Source organism: Anolis carolinensis, chromosome 5 (assembly GCF_035594765.1).
Source record: "Anolis carolinensis isolate JA03-04 chromosome 5, rAnoCar3.1.pri, whole genome shotgun sequence".
NCBI classification, from domain to species: domain Eukaryota; kingdom Metazoa; phylum Chordata; class Lepidosauria; order Squamata; family Dactyloidae; genus Anolis; species Anolis carolinensis.
Window position 1 is genome coordinate 169069920 of NC_085845.1, and position 20328 is coordinate 169090247.

The window sequence follows — 20328 nt, forward strand, 5'->3', positions numbered from 1 at the left end:
AGATGTTCTGTAAGTGTGTTCTTAAGCTGAATTTGTATATAAGTCAGAACAGGTACATTTTAAAGTGTAACTCCAGCCATATATATAGTGAGATGAAAATTTCTGTACAGGGTCATAGACAGCAAAACAAACACCACAGGGGTGTTAACCTTTCCCTATGCTATCATTCACACACACACACATACACACACACACACACATGAATGAGAATGATAGCATAGGGGAAGGTTAACACCCCTGTGGTGGTTGTTTTGCTGTGACCCTGTTCAGAAGATTTCATCTCACTTTCTGTCCCTGTGGGAATTAGATTTTTTTTAAAATTGGCTTGTTGTGGAAACAACGATTGGTGATAAAGCTTTAGTGGAGAAAACTCTCCCCATGACTGATTGAATTCCCCTTCCTAGGGTAGATTTCTCTCACTTCCTGTTGCCTCACCCCTGTTCTTAGCTAAGAGTTGTTTGTAAGTCAGATGTTTGTAACTCAGGGACTGCCTGTACTTTGATACTGCGTATTTTTTTAAAAACTGAATAACTCTTCTCAGGGTAATGAAAAGTACACCTCATTTTGTTTTTCTCCCCTGTATGTGTATGTAGAATAGTAACTTACCTGTGTTGCACATGTTACAACATTGTATATGACAATATTGCAGGTTCATTCGTACAGCTTACTCTCTCCTGCTTTGTGTGGAACATGTTCATGGACATAGGTGTCAACGTTAATACTATTACCCCCGCCCCCCACACACACACCCACACACCCACACACTCATCCCCAGATTATGAAAGGCTGACCCACTTCATATACCCTTCACTATGGGTTTAGAAATTCTGAGGAAATATTTGTTGTTTATAAGTAGAAAGGGATAATGATGTCAGGGAACAGGTTCTTGGATTCCTCTTAGGCGCTGTTTATGGATTTATAATTGGAAATGAATAACTAATCCTTCTGTGGCCCTTTGATGTGTTTACGGTGGTGAGATATCTTCAAAAAAGTATGCAAGAAGAGACCCACAGGAGTTCCATTAGTACACAGCCTCACAAAGCACTGGCAAATAACACACATTGAGCATCGACCTACATAATGTATCCTGCAGAATGAGATAAAAATAGATGCTATGCTATACAAAACAGTCACTTTTGAGAATCACTTCCCATCCCTATTGTCCTTCTGTTGTTAGACTGTAATACTCTATTCCTGCAAACTGAGTAATCAGTCCGTTTCCGCCCACTGCTTTCCACATACCAGAATTTCAGACAGACTCTGGGGTTGGGAGGGGAGAGGGAAAGAGGAAGTCCATGGTTACACAGATGATAATTTCCCATAATACTTGAAGATACAAAAAAGCACATTTTGTTAATAGGCTCCGTTATTAAATTAAACGTCATTCCAATACAGACAGCAGCATGCCCAGTCAGCACAGTGAGTAGGCAAAGCATTATTAGTGTGTTCCTCTGTATGCCTGCATTTCATTAGGCACGTGCCAAGTTGGTCTGAGATAGGTCTATACATAGATGAGATAGGTGAATTAAGAAGGCAAGGAAGGCTGGTTCATATGGTGCCCTATGTACAGCTTCTACATGTGGAAAAGACATGGGAGCAAAACTTGACGTTATCTCTCCAAACAGCATGTAGAATATTGATGGTTAATTCTTGAATGCAGGTATTCATTTACAAGTAACCTTTGTCAGTATTTGCAAATATGTAAATATTCATTTGTACTACTTTCTACATATTGTGGACAGAGCCGGCCCTAGGTATTTTTCAAGTGTAAGCAAACAGAATTTTGGCGCCCCCCCAAACCAATCACTGAAAAATAAAAGCGTTGGATAAGCGAAAATGTTGGATAATAAGGAAGTATAAAGGAAAAGCCTATAAAACATCAAATTACATTATGATTTTAAAAATTAAGCACCAAAACATCATGTTTTACAACAAATCAATAGAAAAAGCAGTTCAATACATGGTAATGTTATGTAGGAATTACTATATTTGCAAATTTAGCACTAAACATTGAACAGGGATATAGGGCAGTGTGGACTTAGATAACCCAGATAGCCCTCAGTATTAAAAAAAAACCCTCTAAAATCAGGACAATAAATAAAGAACAACACTCTGAAAACAGAAGAAATCCAGACAGTAAACAATCAGGGACAGCTAACTCCTCCCAAAAAAAGATTCTCCCAGGCAAGAAGAAGCCACAGGGCCATTAAATGCTAATCAAGGTGATTAATTACAACATTCACACCTGCTTCAAAGAAAAGTTCTCCCACCCTGGACCTTCTACAGATATATAAACCCCACATACCTAGCTTCCAAGTTCCTACAGACCTCACAATCTCTGAAGGCCCCAAAGGTGGGCTTGCGTGGTGCGAAGGTGGGTCTGCGCTGGCCGGAAGGCCCAGCGCGGCTGCTGGAAGGCCCAAAAGAGAAGGAGGTGGAGAGTGGTGCCCTCCTCCCAGGACGATGGTGCCCCCGGGACGATGGCGCCACAGGCAAATGCCTATTTTGCCTTATGGTTGGACCGCCTCTGATTGTGGAACATTAACACATGAAGTCTGACTTGGCCATGGTGGTCCATGACTTAGTCACCTCCAGAATGGACTATTGCAATGCACTCTACGTGGGGCTGCCCTTGAAGACGGCCCGGAAACTACAACTAGTCCAACGATCACCAGCCAGACTGGTAACCGGAGCAACTTACAGGGAGAGGTCAACCCCCCTGTTTAAGGAGCTCAATTGGCTGCTGTTCACTTTCCAATCCCAATTCAAGGTGCAGGTAATTGCCTACAAAGCCCTGAATGGTTCAGGACCCATGTACCTTTGCGACCGCCTTTCCCTTTATGAGCCTGCACGATCTCTTCGATCTTCTGGGGAGGCTCTCCTCTCGCTCCCTTCACTATCACAGGCCCGGCTTGTTGGAGGAAGGGAGGGAGCCTTCTCTGTGGCGGCCCCTCGGCTTTGGAACTCCCTCCCTAGGGAGATTAGGCTGGCCCCAACCCTGTCTGCCTTTATTAAACAGCTCAAAACATGGTTCTTCCAGTGTGCTTTCAAATAATCAGCAACAAGACAGACCCCTCCGATAGATATACTTTGCACTCTATCTCTTGTCCCATCTTATCCCAAACTCTATCCTAGACAACCTTGTGACACTTGTCCAGGCACTTCATTAAACAGTCTAGTACTATGTACTTTTGACTTGACCCCCCCCCCCCCATCTTATCCATCGGTGGTGATGTTATTTTATGGCCCTTTTTATCCTGCTTTTATCATTTTATTTGTACAATTGTGTTTGAATTTGTTTTTACTTGATTGTCAGGTTGCTCTTGTTTTTATGTTTTAACTTGTTTATACCTTTTTCTTCTTTTGGGCTTGGCCCCATGTTAGCCACCCCGAGTCCCTTCGGGGAGATGGTGGCGGGATATAAAAATAAAGTGTTGTTGTTCTTTGTTGTTATTGTTATTATTAGAAGGCCTGCTTCCATGTCTTCTTGAATATCAACTCAGAGTGATGTTGCTTGGAGAATCAAATAGTTTCTTAAGATTATCCCATATTTCTTTTGCATTTGTCAAATGTTCAATTTTGTAAACTATATTATCATCTCCTGCCAGGCATATGTAAGCTGCTATCTTCTCATCATTCATATCAAACTGTTTCAGGAGTTCACCTTCTTCTGTGGATCTTTATATTCTTTTACAGTTTTAAATCGGCCCACTGCAATGAGATGCAGCTGCATGTTCCACAACCAGGATTCATTACTCCATTTTAGTTTCCCCCCAGTCTCTAGAAGTTGTATACAGGAAGAAAACAAGGAAAAGAAAACACACAAATTATGTGATTGCTTTCCAGGGAAGTCCCAGAGTCCTGTGACACTACTTATATAAGCCTACTGAAGATGGATGATGAGGGAGCTGCAACATCCAAACTGTTTGTATTTTTGCCTGAGGATGACAGGCGCTATATGTGCATGACATGCAAATTGGTTGCATTGCTGAAGGTGAAGATGCAACAGCCTTGGTCTACATATCTATACTGAAGCTTATCTGGGAGGATTAATTTTTTTTTGTTTTTGTTTTGACAGAGCAGGCTCTCCTGGAGGGCAACACATAGTAGATAGATGCCTCTGAGGAAAGGTCAGTTTGCAAACACGAAAGACATTTTGAAAAATGTGACAATGACCAGGAACCATGCTATGGCTTTGGAGCTAGACCATCTGTTCCAAGCGCTCCTCTTAATCAGTAGTAATGAGGCACAGAAATAGGAACAACAGCCTCAGTCCTCAGAGAGCAAAGAGGAGGCAATGATGAAGGATTTGCTGGATGGAGAGGCATCAGTTCCTATAGGAAGAAATACGTTTGTCTGATGATAATAGTAGGTGGCTCCCTGAGAGAGACAAGGGCAGTAATGTCTTGAATTATTTGCAAAATCTTGCTTGAAAAAAGATTTCTGGCAAGGGATGAGTTACACAGGAATTTTGCAAACCTCAGGAGGAATGTTTTGAATGGAGTTATGGTGCGGAGGGAGACAGTAATTCAGAAAGCAAAAGACCAAATATGATGCAGGGAGATCTGGGACGATAGTATAAGCATCTGCCAACAGGCAGGAGAAATTAGAGAAACATCTAGAGAACATGATCAGTGGTGTAAGATGTCTTAATATTAATGAATAGAGACCATAAGTAATAAGATGAATTCTTAATACAAAAAGGTAAATGTGATTTAAGAGGCATCAGTGAAGCTTGGTTGGATGAATCTCATGTTTGGAATATAGAAATAGAGGGGTATAACTTATTCCAAAAAATAGATTAAAGAAGAAAAGTGAAGGAGTGACATTATATGTTAAAATGGAAATAAGATCTATGACTTAAAGCATGGGAAATAGATTGAAAGCAAGGGAGGGTGTAAAATGAAGCAGAGGATCACAGCAATTATATTGTTATACAGAATAATAAGGAAGCCAACATCTACTGAATAGAAACTCTGGACTTTTAGAAAGCTGGTTTCAGGAACCTTAAGGAAATACTGGTCACTCACCCTGAATCAGAACTGTTCAAAGAGAAGGAAGTTCGTGGTGGATGGGAGTTTCTTAAATGTGAGATATTGAAAGTACAACCACAATCAACCAAAGAGAAAAAAGGTGGGGGTTTCAGAGTAGATAAATAAATAACATTTTAGGTGAGCTGAGATTTAAAAGAGACAAGTACAAGAAGTGAAAAGAGAAAATTACCAAAGACGAATATAAATCAATAACCAGTACGGGCAGTCCACAAGTTAAGAACAATATAAGTTCTGTAGATTTGTTCTTAAGTTCAATTTATATGTAAGTCAGGCGCCCTGTGTGCTGGGAGCAAGAGAGATTTGCCACCTCACACTCCTGGTACACGGCTTCCCTGTCTCTCTCCACTCACTGCTGTTACCTCCACTCTGAATTTCAAGAAAGATATTGACCAAGTAGTTCCCTTTTGTTACAGTTTCAAATTCCACCTTTGGAAGCATTAGGAAGGGAATCAAAAGTCCACTGTTCTAATGCCTTTCAATGGTGCGCCAGCAATTGGTATATTTGGAACCATTAACATCACCACACCAGAAAGGCATAGGACAATTGGGGCAGATCAAATGGGCCAATTTTCATCTCTGGGACCATTCAAGACTTCTAATTCATAAGCCTGCCCAGGGGGGACTTGTCACCCCGTGCCCTGCACCATCCCGGCTTCCCCCCTATCCCAGCAGATGTGGAGAAGCCTCAGTAAGCCGCTTCAACCCGTCTTTCCTTATGAAAAGACAGGAAGTCTCCCATCATGCACCACCAGCTTCGTTTTGGCAGCAGGGTTGTTTTCCCCCAGTTTGGCCATGGAGCTGCCCCAGAAGTACTTGTAACAAGTGGGATGGGAGCCGTTGGGTTCTGTGGCTGAGCTTGAAAAACCCTGTTGCTGCTACCGAAAAGAAGCCCATGTGAAGAGGTCCCAGGCCATTGCAAGGCCAAACTGCATTTCACCAGCTTTCTGTACTGTTTATGACTTACAAGGCACCTCCTTATGTTATTTCAATTATTCCATGGTTGACTTTTATTTATACCCCACCTTTCTCCTAAGATTGGGAACCCAAAACTGCTCACAATATCAAACCAATACAGATAAAAGCATATGAAAATATTGAAATAGAGTTAAAGTATTTATAATTATTATACAATTCAGTTAGAATATAATTAAAATAAATAACAGGCTGTTAAAGGCAATTGAACTTAAAACAATGTAGCACTCACTAGCCCATCCTTTACAATAATGTTTTTAAAACCCTGTTTGAAGAAAAGCTTTCCACCGGTAGGTCAATGGGAGGAAGGGAGTTCCAGAGTCCAGGGGCAGACACTGACAAGGCCATCTCTCGCATCCTTACCAACTGTTCATGTGATGGTGGTGAGACAGATGATCTCAAAGCCCAGTCTGGCTCATACAAGGACATATGAACTGGCAAATGGACCTGAGCTATAACAGGGCTTTATAGGTCATAACCAGCACTGTGGGTTGTGTTTGGAAACAAGCTGACAGCCAATGGAGCTGTTGCAGCAAAGGAGGTATGGGATCCCTGCAGCCATCCCCAGTTAACAATTTTGCTGTAAGTCTTTGCACCAAATGGAGTTTCTGAACACTTCAAAGGCAGCCCCAAGTGTGTTACAGTAATCTAAAAGGGCTGTAACTAAGCTATATCACCGTAATCAGATCCATAGTGTCAAAGTGCTAGGAAATTGCTGTATGACTCCGGCCACTGACCTATGAGGTCCACCAAGGTTGCTCTGGGTTTCTTGCTTCATCAGCAGCTTCCTGAAAAATCACACTGTATGTTGGGACACTTAGGAAAGATTGTGTCCTCTGCTCTAGCCAGAGGGCTGAATTAAGACCTTTAGAGACCCTAAGCACCTAAAAGATTTGGTGCTCCCATATATTGCTAATTCAAAATATAAACAGTAACAAACCATAAAACAATATTTCATTTTTAGAAATGAAACAAAACTTACTGTAAGAAAGAAAATATTGTTTATTTTTGTATACTTCCACATTATATTTGAACTACAAAGTCTTCTATTGTGGGAGACTCTTTTTGGGGAACCTAGTTCAGCTGCACCATTTACAGTTTTGCACCATATGGTCCATGATAAATCTGATAGTGGAAAATTTCCATGGATTCCCTCTTCCCTTGATGCCCTACGCATGTGTTATTTTGCTTATTGTTAGTCTAGCCCTTATTGGACATTTCTTCATTCCAATTATTAGTCAGAACTTCAATGGAATTGTCTGACGGAAAAAGGCCAGAAATGGAATCCATCTGGATCCATCAACCTTCTGGGGTAGACCATCTTAATCAGTCCCTAATCCTTGCAGTGGTTCTGAGTTCCAGTGAGTCTAAATCTGCCGAGGTTATTATGTGTCTATGACAGCTCATGGTTGATATTGAGGCTATGAAATCCTAAGCCTCTCCTGACAGCAGAGTCTCAGTATGACTGCCAGAAGTACTAGCTGCGAAGCTTCCAACACCAAACCCATGGCCATCTCTGCTAGCTCAGGAAGGCAGTGGGGTGGATGATACAACAACAGAATCCCCATTCTGTCCTGGTTACCCACTTTTAGATATACACACTCAGATCCTGCAGGCTGATGAATAAGGCACCTCTTTAGGAGAATATTATCCTGATAGAATAGAACAACACCCCACGCATACACCTCAGTGCCAACCAATCAGGTTTCTGCAGTACAGACTATGTCAGCATAATAATCCAGAATCAAATCCTGAAAAGCACAAGGTTCTCTATTTACTTCCTAGCATTCAACAGTAGCACTTTCAGCCCAGGGGGGCTGTTACCAAGGTTACCTGGGTTATTTGACTTGGGAGACAGTATACACTATAGAGCCAATGAACCCAATGTTTTGCCCCCTCCCCCGCTTTCCATAACTGGATAACTGTCTCTCAGGAGTGTATTAGGTGAAAGAAGGAAGGCTGGACTAGATGGCTCTTGTTGTCTTTCCAACACTATTATTCTACACCAGAAACTGCTTAAAGTTTCTTTATCTGTCTTAGTGAACTGAATTTTTAAGCACTTAAATCTGAGACTTTTGCAAGGATCCACATGAGAATCAATACACTAAAGATTTCAAAAAATTAACTGCTTTCCTTCTTTCATTGTCAAAGTATTTGAATTTGATTTTTAACACTAAAATCTAGATTGGATCATGAACTGGCGCTTAATTAGACTGCAGTTATTTGTGGTATAAACTATCTAAATGTTGTCATTTTATCATCTTATCAATGAATTTACATGTTGTGACATTTACTTTCTTTTTGTATGCAGGATACATGTTAAAATATATAGATATGAAATAAATAATCTGTCTCTTTTGTCACATTACTGGATAAAGTTATGAAAAACACTTTTTTAAAATTTAGCAGAACATCTCAGTGTACAAGACACATCCTTAATTCAGATCGCTTTTATCAATGAACCTGTGGATGTAACCTGCAGAGCTACCGTGATGTGTAAATCGCCACAATCAAATCTTGAAATCTGGTATTACCGAAGAGATGAAATAGACGGAGAAATAACTGTCTATAAGAACAGCAGCATTAGTTTGACGTGCACGGTGAATCAAACTTGGGCTGAGAGTTTCCACGTTCACGTCATGCCTGCTAAGCATGGCTCTGTTACCGGTTTCTATGCATGCAAAGCAAAGTGGAACTCAGAAACAAGTAAAGGACATGGAACATTTATCCGTTTTAGAGGTAAGCTAAACAAGAGCTAATTTTGAATTCTAGTATGAAGGGATTTTCAGGTTATATATCCTCCATAGGAACATGGGGGAAATACAGATTCTGGAGCATAGTTGCTAATACCATCTGTTTCTAGCCTTCTCTTCTACCCAATTATGATTGCTTACAATTGTAGATAATTTCTTAGTTAATGAATTACTACTTCTCATTAAAAACAAATTATACAGTAGAGTCTCGCTTATCCAAGCCCCGCTTATCCAAGGTTCTGTATTATCCAATGCAGTTTGCCTTTTAGTAGTAAATGTTTTTGTAATCAATTTTTCAATAAATTGTGAAATTTTGGTGCTAAATCCATACAATAATTATTACATAACGTTATTGTGTACTGAACAGTTTTTTCTATCCATTTGTTGTAAAGCATGATGTTTTGGTGCTTAATTTGTAAAATCATAACATAATTTGATGTTTAATAGGCTTTTCCTTAATCCCTCCTTATTATCCAACATTTTCGCTTATCCAATGTTCTGCCAGCCCGTTTATGTTGGATAAGTGAGTCTCTAATGTACTCATGTATAAGTCTAAAAATTTTACCTAAGAATTGGCTCAAAAAGTCTTAGTTAACATATCCATGGGTCAATATAAATACTCTAACTTAACTCTTATAAAAAAAGAAATCATCTCTGAAAAGTATGTTGAAAGTCAACAGTTTAGTCTGTTCTGGGACAACCTTAAAGAAGCACAAATCTTCTTTACTCTCCCTGCTATGGTGTCACTTTTGGGCAAAATAGCCCTGATGCATCCCTTGCACTTTCCCCTCTATTTGGAATGACCTTTAACTTAGCCATAGGCCATGGTTATACATGAGGTCGACTTACACAGGTGTATACAGAGTACCTCAAAACTAGCACGTTTATTACATAAACTAGCTTAGGTACTTGGTGGTGCCAGGTACCTAAGGTTAGGTCTTGTATAAAGATAAATATTAGAAACAGTCATTGTTAGGTTTTGAGTTTTATTGTGAACCCACTAGAAATATGCATAGCTTTCTAAGATGTAAGATACACATAGGTATTTGGATGCAGATGGACTATAGCTCCCATCCTCCCTCATATTCCTGAAAGCCCCATCAGTATTTAAAGTTGGTTATGATGGGTATGCTTGCCATGTTTGGTCCAGATCCATGGTCAGTAGAGTTCAGAGTGCTCTTTGAATGTGGGTGAACTACAACTCCCAACATCCTGGCTCAGTTCCCCCCAAAGCCTGCCAATATTTAAGTTGGTTATGCTGGGTATATGTGTCAGGTTTGATCCATATCCATTGTTGGTGGGGTTCAGAGTGCACTTTGATTGAACTGCAGCTCCCATTGTCCAAGGTCAATCTCCCTAAACCCATAAGTATGTAAAGCTGGTCATGATGGGTATGTGTGCCAAATTTGGTCTAGATCCATTGTTGGTGGAGTTCACAGTGCTTTCTGTCGTCCAGAGTCAACCCCCCACCAGTATGTAAAGTTGGTTATGATGGGTATGTGTGCTAAATTTTGTCGAGATCCATCATTTGTGGAGTTCACAGGGCTCCCTTATATGGGCGAACTACAACTCCCATCATCCATTGTCAATTCCCCCTTAAGCCCTGCCAGTATTTTAAGCTGGTCATGGGTGAGAGGTCTGTGTACCAAGTTTGGTCCAGATCTGTTGTTGGCAGTAGTCACATGGCTCTCTGGATGTGGGAGCCATTTTGGAAAATAGATAGATAGATACATTTATATTTTGACTTTTATTTTAATAGACAAGATAATGCATATTGTTTTTTGGGTAACATAGATTTGGGTCCCATCCCCAAGATATCTCATTATATGTAGATATGCAAATACAAGAATAAAAAAACTGAAATCCAAAACTCTTTAGTCGCAAGCATTTTGGATAAGGAGTACTCAACCTGTAGCTTTCTGAGACTAGCTGGGGGAAGAGATGCACAAAATACCATGCCACTGGGAGAAATGTCACAAAAGGCAAGAAAGGGGAAAAGAGGAGATGGAAATGTTTAAAATAGACTTGACTTTAAAGGTCTTACAACTTACAAGCTGTATAGTCAATGGATATACAGTAGAGTCTCACTTATCCAAGCTAAACGGGCTGGCAGAAGCTTGGATAAGCGAATATCTTGGATAATAAGGAGGGATTAAGGAAAAGCCTATTAAACATCAAATTAGGTTATGATTTTACAAATTAAGCACCAAAACATCACGTTATACAACAAATTTGACAGAAAAAGTAGTTCAATACGCAGTAATGTTATGTTGTAATTACTGTATTTACGAATTTAGCACCAAAATATCATGATACATTGAAAACATTGACTACAAAAATGGCTTGGATAATCCAGAAGCTTGGATAAGCAAGGCTTGGATAAGTGAGACTCTACTGTACTCATATGTGACTCTGTCCATTGACAGACTCTTTTTGGATTTAGGATTGGGCAACCTTGGCATTTGCTGCGAACAAGCTTGTGCATTATTTTGTGCTTTTGAGGTTTGGTCTATTAAAAGTACTACACTAATATACAGTTTGGAGTTATGGTTTTGTGCCATTTGGTTCAGCACAGCTGCTTCTATGTTCCCCTGAGCTCAGCATTACCTCTATGATAGAATGGTTGGTTTTGCAGGATCATAAAAAAGGTTCCAACTTGGAAAAATATTTTAAAGTTTACTATGGAGTTTTGTAACTCTGGAGGAAACTGTTGACCCCTAAAAACTGGCACTTTGTGACTTACCTGTTTCCTATGGAGCAGTAAATCTGCTTCTGTATTTTAGCCCAAGCTTTAAAGAAGTTATCCAAAATGCTGAATCTGTTGTAGAGATCGATTCAGTATCTTGAATAACTCTTTCAATGGATTCAGTACCTCCTAACATAGGCCCCTTCTACACTGCCATATAAAATCCAGATTATCTGCTTTGAACAGTAACAGTGTAGACCAGGCATGGGCAAACTTCGCCCCTCCAGGTGTTTTGGACTTTAACTCCCACAATTCCTAACAGCTGGCTATCAGAGACAGTGTGACTTGCTAGGGTCCCTTCCACACAGTTGTATATAATCCCACATCATCTGCTTTGAATTGGGTTATATGGCAATGTGGACTCAGATAACCCAGTTCAAAGCATTTATTATGGATATTCTGGGTTATATGGTTGTGTGGACGGGCCCTCGGAGGGAAGATTCAGGGTATTTCTCAAATCCAAATCAAATAGAAAATAAATATTAATCCTCTAGATGTTTTAGGTTGTATCTCCCAGCAATCCTCCTAAAAGTTGATGCTAGCTAGAGATACTGGAAGCTGCAGTCCAGCATATCCTTTATCTGGTGAGACATCAGGGCAGCAATGTTAACTGTAAGTGAATCTGTGTTGCTATTGTTTGTTAACCTAGATCTCAGATTCACCCAGGGCCCTTCTACACAGTCATATAACCCAGAATATGAAGGCTATAGATAATCCACAATATCTGCTTTGAACTGGGTTATCTGAGTCCACACTGCCATATAACCCAATTCAAAACAGATACTGTGGGATTTTATACTGCTGTGTGGAAGGGGCCTTACTCCAAGCTCAGTCCAGGGACCCCCTGTTGACTGTTGCTGTTTGAATAATTTGAAAACTAAATTCTATTATAGTATTTAGATAATACTGGAATCTATAATCTTTTAGCTTTAAAAGATATTTTAATATGTTTTAAAATGTTTTAATCTCAGTATTACTAGTTTTTTATTTGTTCATTGTCTTAGGAGCCCTTGTAGGCTGGGAGGCAATACAGAAATACTATATACAAACATATAACAGATCATTATTCAGCTTTATACAGTGCCATCCGTCTACATGGTTATCCTTACCAGATTTAATATGAATTTTGTTATTATATGTGTGTTAATTCTATAGAATTTATCTCAGCAATTAAAACCGTCATTCCAGTTTTGGTAATTTTTCTTTCTTTCTTTCTGTTTATTTCCTTACAGACAAAGGATATATAGAACCATTTCCTACTACATGGGTTTGCCTGATCACTGTCACTGTTATTTTAGCAGTTTTAAGCATTGTGGGAACAGCCTTGCTATTCTGGAAAAGAGAGGCAAGTTACCAAACATATCTTTCTTGTACTTGTAACTACATAACTAAGGTCTGCAGCAAAAACCTCCCATAGTTCATCTCACCATTTAGAATTACAATAATCACATGATTCAAATAAATCTTAGTTAACAAATGAAATTAATATTACTTATAGAATCATAGTTGGAAGAGACCACATGGGCCATCTAGTCCAACCCCCTGCCATGTAGGAAAAGCACAATCAAAGCACCCCTGACAGATGGCCATCCAGACTCTGTTTAAAAGCTTGCAAGAAAGAAGCTTCCACCACACTCCAAGGCAGAGAGTTCCACTGCTGAACAACTCTTACAGTCAGGAAGTTCTTCCCTTTCCTGTAAATTGAACCCATTGCTTCAAGCTCTAGTTTCCAGAGTAGCAGAAAACAAGCGTGTTCCCTTTTCCTTATGACATCCTTTCACATATTTATACATGGCTATCATGTCTCCTCAATTAAAGCTCATCAATTCAATTGGTGATTTGATCAATTACTGCCATATATATATATATCTAAAATTAACAAGGTTAAAACCCAATATAGGCACATGCAATTGGACTTCCCCACCTTCTTCTTAAGGGAGGCCCTCCAAAGAAGGACCCCCTTGAAAAATGGTTGGAGGCACTTTCTATTCAAGGAGTCTTTCCATCCATGTAGAGTAGATGCTAGATCCATCATGTACTTTTGAAAAATAATCATATCTTTTTTTGAAAATTGACTCCTCTGAACCTTGTTGTGCATCTCCAAAACTCTTTCCTTCCCCATCTTCTCCAGATGTGGACTTGTAGTCTATGGTGACTGCTTTCTTTGTGAGTGAAAACACTGCAGACTTATAATACCTTTGAAGCCAAGTAATTTGAAGTGTACATTTTGAGCATGCAAGTGGTGACACAAAAAAGCACACGTGCAATGCTAATCCTATAAGAAATATAACACCAGAGGAAGAGTAAAGAGAGTAACTCAAATTTCTGATGTTTGGAATGAACAAAGGCACAAAGGCTCTGCAGTAATTAATAGCAAGATTACATGTCAGTACCTCTGGAATACTGCATCTGATCCTTTATGAAAGATGTGGACGATCATTGAGGTCTAACTGAGGGCCCTTCTACACTGCCATATAATCCAGAATATCAAGGCAGATGATCGACATTATCTGCTTTAAACTGGATTATCTGAGATTACACTGCCATATAATCCAATTCAAAGCTGATAATCTGGATTTTATACCAATGTGTAGAAGGGACCTGAGTTTAGGTTGGTATTTCCATAAGAGGTAGTGTGAATTTTATCTGTTTCCAAAGGAGACTGAACAAATTGGGATGGCACAAAGGCCAGAAATTTGGGGAGAATCAATAAATCGCTCCAATTTATGTTCTTATGAAAAGGTGGTGTGGCCTGAGAAGAACCATGTCAAGAAGTGCCCAAATAAAAAATCAACACCTCAGCACACTTCAGACAGCCTGGAGCCTCCTGAATCCATGTATACTGTAAGTATCGGTTGCAGTTTTTATACCCAAAATAATTTTTCCTCATGTTGTCGTTGCTGCCAAGTTGACTTCAACTTATGGTGAGCCTATATATAAATGAAAGACCTCCAAGTTACCCTGTCATCAATAGCCCTGCTCAGATCTTGCAGACTCAGGGCTGTGGCTTCTTTGACTGAGTTTATTAATCTGTATTACATTCTTCCTCTTTTTCTACTACCTGCAACCTAACGAGACATGATTGCCTTTTCTACTGAGTCATGCTATGCCCAAAGTACAACAGCCTTAATTTAGTCATCCTGGGTCTAAGAATTGCTCAGGCTTGATTTATTCTAGAAGCCATTTGTTCGTCTTGTTAAGCAAAATTTACTCATGTCAAGAGTCAAGGTACACTGCCCTTGATTTAGTTGGTGGTTCAAATTCACGAGATGGGGTGAGCTCTTGTCTGTCAGCTCTAGCTTCCTATGCAGGGACATGAGAGAACCATAGAATCATAGAGTTGGAAGAGACCTCATGGGCCATCCAGTCCAACCCCCTGCTGAGAAGCAGGAAAATCGCATTCAAAGCACTTCCGACAGATGGCTATCCAGCCTCTGCTTAAAAGCCTCCAGAAAAGGAGCCTCTACCACACTTCATGCAGAGAGTTCCACTGTCAAACAGCTCTCACAGTGAGGAAGTTCTTCCTAATGTTAAGGTGGAATCTCCTTCCCTGTAGTTTGAAGCCATTGTTCTGCGTCCTAGTCTCCAGGGCAGCAGAAAACAAGCTTGCTCCCTCCTCCCTATGACTTCCCCTCACATATTTGTATATGGCTATCATGTCTCCTCTCAGCCATCTCTTCTGCAGGCTAAACATGCTCAGCTCTTTAAGCCGCTCCTCATAGGGCTTGTTCTCAACGCCCTTGATCATTTTAGTTGCCTTCCTCTAGACACATTCCACCTTCTCAACATCTTCCTTCAATTGCGGTGCACAGAACTGGACACAGTATTCCAGGTGTGTTCTGACCAAGGCAGAATAGAGGGGTAGCATGACTTCCCTGGATCTAGACACTATACTCCTATTCATTCAGGTCAAAATCCCATTGTTTTTTTTTTTGCTGCCGCATCACATTGTTGGCTCATGTCTAACTTGTTGTCCACGTGTTTTGCACATGTACTGCTATTGAGGCAGGCATTCCCCATTCTACCTATCTGGAGTATCTTGCATTTCTCCCTGTTGAACTTCATTTTCTTAGTTTTGGCCCATCTCTCTAATCTGTTAAGATTGTTTTGAATTTTGCTCCTGTCTTCTGGAGTATTAGCTATCCCTCTCAATTTGCTGTCATCTGCAAATTTGATGATCATGCCTTCTAACCCTTCATCTAAGTCATTAATAAAGATGTTAATTAAGCCTCCCATCAGGATGGTAACACATATAGTTATCCCCTAGGCAACGTCTTTGTAGACTACCGATTCTCTCACACCAGAAGTGACTTGCAGTATGTTCTCAATTAGCTTCTTACACGATAAAAACATACATGAGGTTAACTTATACAAAAGTATATAAGATATTTTGCATCGTATTCTATTAATAAAAAGGAGCAGGGGTTGGAAAGTAGTGTTGGTGAAATGAGTAACACAACCATGTTTCCATTGAAAAACTAGCCCCAAGCTTGAAGTCTGCATGCTGTTTTTCTTGTGTCCATTCTTGTATTTTTGCTTTATTTTCCTCCTTTCCTACCTTTCCAATGCATTCATAGTAGGAAGCCTGATTTTTGGAAATGCTGCCCATTGAAATGAATGGCAGGAAACTGAAACCATGACCACCTGCTCTTTAATTTTTGCTGCATCACTAAGCCATCTTTTGCACTCCTCTGTTAGTTCCACCTGTCTGTCCTGCCTGCTAAGTCCTTCCATCTTCCTGTCGCCAAGGGAACAATCACCATGACAACCAGTTACCATAAACATGCATAGAAAAGTCTTCTGATCGCTTATTGGTGGGAGACATTTGTAGCATCATTAAATCTGTCAAACGTTTTTAGTAGCGAGATGTTTATCTTTCTTCATGCACTTATTTGCCAATGCTTCTGTGTAGACAGAGTGTGAAGAATACCGTAGCTTCTGCTTTGGTACAAATTGCTATAAATTGAGGAGACTAGGAACATAACACTATTCTGTGGCTATACATTCTGCTGTGGGGGTGAAAAGAACAGCTTAGTCTCTTTCTTCCTCTGTAGCTGTCAGTATAGATAAGTAAGAAAATCCTGAGACCTATACATATCTGCACAATTATTGCCCTATTTAGGGGATAGGGGATTTACCTTTCTTTGAAATGGGGACTATATATAATGCAAAAAATAAAAACATTATCTATTTAAATCATCTTATTTGTTTTTGTCTTAAACAACATAGGGTGTAAACCTATACATAGGTACTAGGTGGAAGCAAATAAGCCCCACTAGACATAGTGAAATGTACCTTTGAGTAAACATGCATTTGTTTACAGTGTTAGTTATTTAGTTCTACCTCTGTGTCACTGGGAATGAATTATTTCAAATTTGCATATTTAAAAAGATGATTTATGACATGCTAGAATATTCTAAATAGAGAGCGACAGGGATACAGTGGGCTCTTGGTATTACATGGAGTTTGATTCCAGGATCCACCATAGATACCAAAATCTGTGGATGCTCAAGTCTTATTATAGACAGTGGCAAAGTAAAATAGTGTCCCTTATATAAAATTGCAGCATCAAGGTTTGCTTTTAAAAATATTTTCAAGCTGTGGATGGTTGAATCCATGGGTATTTTTATACATTAAAACAGTCCACACAGACACAAAGGCTGGAGCTACATTGCCAAATAATGCAGTTTTAGAATGCAGATTAATTGCATTGAACTAGATTATATGAATGGTAATGTAGATCCAGCCAAAGTAGGCTTTCTTCCTTGGTTTACTGTATATACCCTAGATCAGTAGTGATTTCTCCAAGGAAATTGGAAGCTTTAATACAGCAACAATTAATGTATGAATCTGCCTCACATCCTTAAAACAACCCTATGGCTTACACAGTAATGCAAATCCAATCAATGACATTTATATTAGGGCATATTGCAAATTCCATAACCTACTGCATAAGCCAGGGGTCCTCAAACTTTTTAAGTAGAGGGCCGGTTCATGGTCCCTCAGACTGTTGGGGGGCCGAATTATCATTTGAAAAAAAAAAGCCCAACAAATTCCTATGCACATGTCTTATTTGTAGTGCAAAAAATCCCCCCAACAACATTTATTTATTTACTTACTTACTTACTACATTTATACCCCACCCTCTTTCATCCCGAAGGGGACTCAGAGCGGTTTACAAGTTTTATGTACACACAATATATTATATTATTAGCATAGCACAATATTATTATATATTACAGTACTATATTGTACTATACCAATATACTGTAACATTGTTAGTAATATTACATTTAATATATAATATTTAATTAATATCATATTGTATTATTATTCGTATTATATTGTATTACATGATAATATTAGTATCAATATTATATGTATACATAATATATTATATTAATTACCATAGCACAATATTAGTAAATGAAAGAACAATACAATATTTAAAAATTAAAAAAATTAACCAACATACAGAAAACCTATCAGGATTTCAATGGGAAGTGTGGGCCTGCTTCTGGCCAATGAGATACTCAAGTTAAGTAGAATTGTTGTTGTTGTGTGCCTTTAAGTCATTTCAGACCTTGGGCGAGCCTAAGTCTAAAACTGAGGGCGGGGGCCAGGTAAATGGCCTTGGAGGGCCGCATCCGCCCCCCGGGCCTTAGTTTGGGGACCCCTGGCATAAGCTATTGGAAAATAACTGCACCCAGTCTATGGGCACATATCCTTTTGACAAATGTGAATCCCCATGAATATGTGGAAACCACCTTTTGAAAACCACTAGTCAAGAAAAGCATGGCTTGTTAGAAGTCAACTCTTTGAACAAGTGATATTCACAAGCATTAATGTAACAGGTAACTCAGTTGTAAAACTGAAGAACCATGTCTTTAAACCACCAAGGATAAACACATGCCACTACGAAAATATATTTGGTTAGCAAAGGATGGTTGTTTCTTTGCAGTTGAGGTTGCCCAAAAGATATACATTCCCTTGAAACCTCTTAGTTTAAAATATGCACTCAGAGATAAAAACAAAGTCTTCTTTGAAACATAACATATCTTGTTTACTCATAAACAACTTGTATTAATTCACCATACGGGCACATTTCTTATTGAAGTTCAGTTATAGATAGGATATTGCTTCTCTGTGTTAAGAACACAGGATATCATTCTTAATCAATAGTCCATAATCTTTAGGTATAGTTGTACTCACTCATAAGTTTGTAACTTATATTTCTCTATTGAAGTCCAAATAGCAACCTGCTTTCATTGAAGACCAAGCACATACATGCATCCACCTCCACTGAGGTCTGAGGCAAGACTGAATACAAAATGGAGTCCTGAGTCTGTACATGCTCAGTGCAATAATATGTCTATAACCCCTCCCACACCAAAGAGTCAAACTGGCAAATTAATATACACATAGACTACAGGTTGGCAAATACATACATTAACAAATAAATAGCGAGAGGCTTGGGAGGTTGCTATTTCCAACAGGGCAAGAGCCATTTCTGTGTCTGTGTCAAATTTATACTTAAAAAAATTGGCACCTCTCTAACATTGAGCTTTGGTTTTTACTACGATTGCCTGATAAACACTTAATGGGTCTACTTTCCCTTCCATTTTTCCAACTGCATTTATTCTGTTTTCAAACTGCTTGCTTTTTCCATCTGCTCATTTGTGTCCAATTCTATTCTAACAACACTCCTGTATACAAAACAACACTTAAGACATACAAAGGGGCATGAGGACAATTTTAAACAAAAGTTACAGTGAAGGAGGGGTCCTTTGTCAAGGAAGTTCATTGGATATCTTCCATTGTTAGTGTTATTGGAAACTTCTGACAATTCAGCGTGTTAAACCTTGAAATGGGACATTCAATTGTGAGGGAGGTCCCAGGATCAGGGCAACTTGATAAGCAAGTCTTGAAGGATGTACATAATTTAGGCTAAAATGCTATGACAGACTTCAACTAAACACAGCTGGATTTATTCTGAATAATAATAATAATGCATAGGATTCAGTTAACTTTACTCAATTATTTCCTTCTACTTGACTGCTGACAACGTGCCCCTTCTTTCTTGAACCATAGTAGGATTTCCCAATATTTTCTTTGTTGGATCTGTCCATCAAAACACCCTTTTAAAAGTATTTTATTCTGGTCTAAATAGGTATATATTGCTACACAATATCTTATCTTACTTGTATATGTTCAAGAGAGAGAATTCTATTAACGAGATCACAAATATTAAAATAAAAATATTGCAGATATTTATTTAAATGCATTTATTCCTCATGCACAATTAATATGTAATCTTTCAATTATTCTCTTTCTCCAGGATTTAGAACCACACCAACCAGACGTCTATCTAGACTTTAAGAAAAAATTAAGTAGCCCATCACACACAGCAGTGCCTACAACTAAGGTGACTCAAACATGTTTGTCTTTGCTCTCTTATGGGTTCCCTTTTGGATTTAGCTGCTGTGCCTGAATATGCTAAAAGCACCAGAACCCATCTAAACTTGGAAACTAAGCAGAGTCAGCTTTCACTAGTACAGTATTTGGATGGGAGGATGTCAACAAATACCAGGTGCTGTAGACTATATTTCAGAGGAAGGAACTGATAAAAAGATTTCTGAATATTTATTGCCTAAGAAAATCCTATCAAATTTACAGAGATAACCATCTTAGTAGTAGAGCCAAGGGGATCATGTGAAGGATTCTTCCTCTGGAGTAGATGCTTTGTCAAGCGAACAAACTGCCAAATTGCTCTTCTCATTTTACTGTTGTTTGAAATAGATTA

General features: G+C 39.1%; 1 protein-coding gene across 4 annotated transcripts in view; it reads left to right on the forward strand.

Annotated features, from left to right (window-relative positions):
- nfam1 (NFAT activating protein with ITAM motif 1) overlaps positions 1-20328 on the forward strand; it is a 39756-nt gene that overhangs the window by 7609 nt on the left and 11819 nt on the right. For 2 of the 4 annotated variants that reach the window (XM_016997877.2, XM_008121870.3), the window contains exons 2-5: positions 8433-8765; positions 12758-12870; positions 14268-14369; positions 19864-19950. In XM_016997877.2, coding sequence (XP_016853366.1) covers positions 8433-8765; positions 12758-12870; positions 14268-14369; positions 19864-19950 — 635 coding nt within the window. The remainder of the gene's footprint in view (positions 1-8432; positions 8766-12757; positions 12871-14267; positions 14370-19863; positions 19951-20328) is intronic. The other 2 variants (XM_008121871.3, XM_008121872.3) reach the window with 2 other exon arrangements.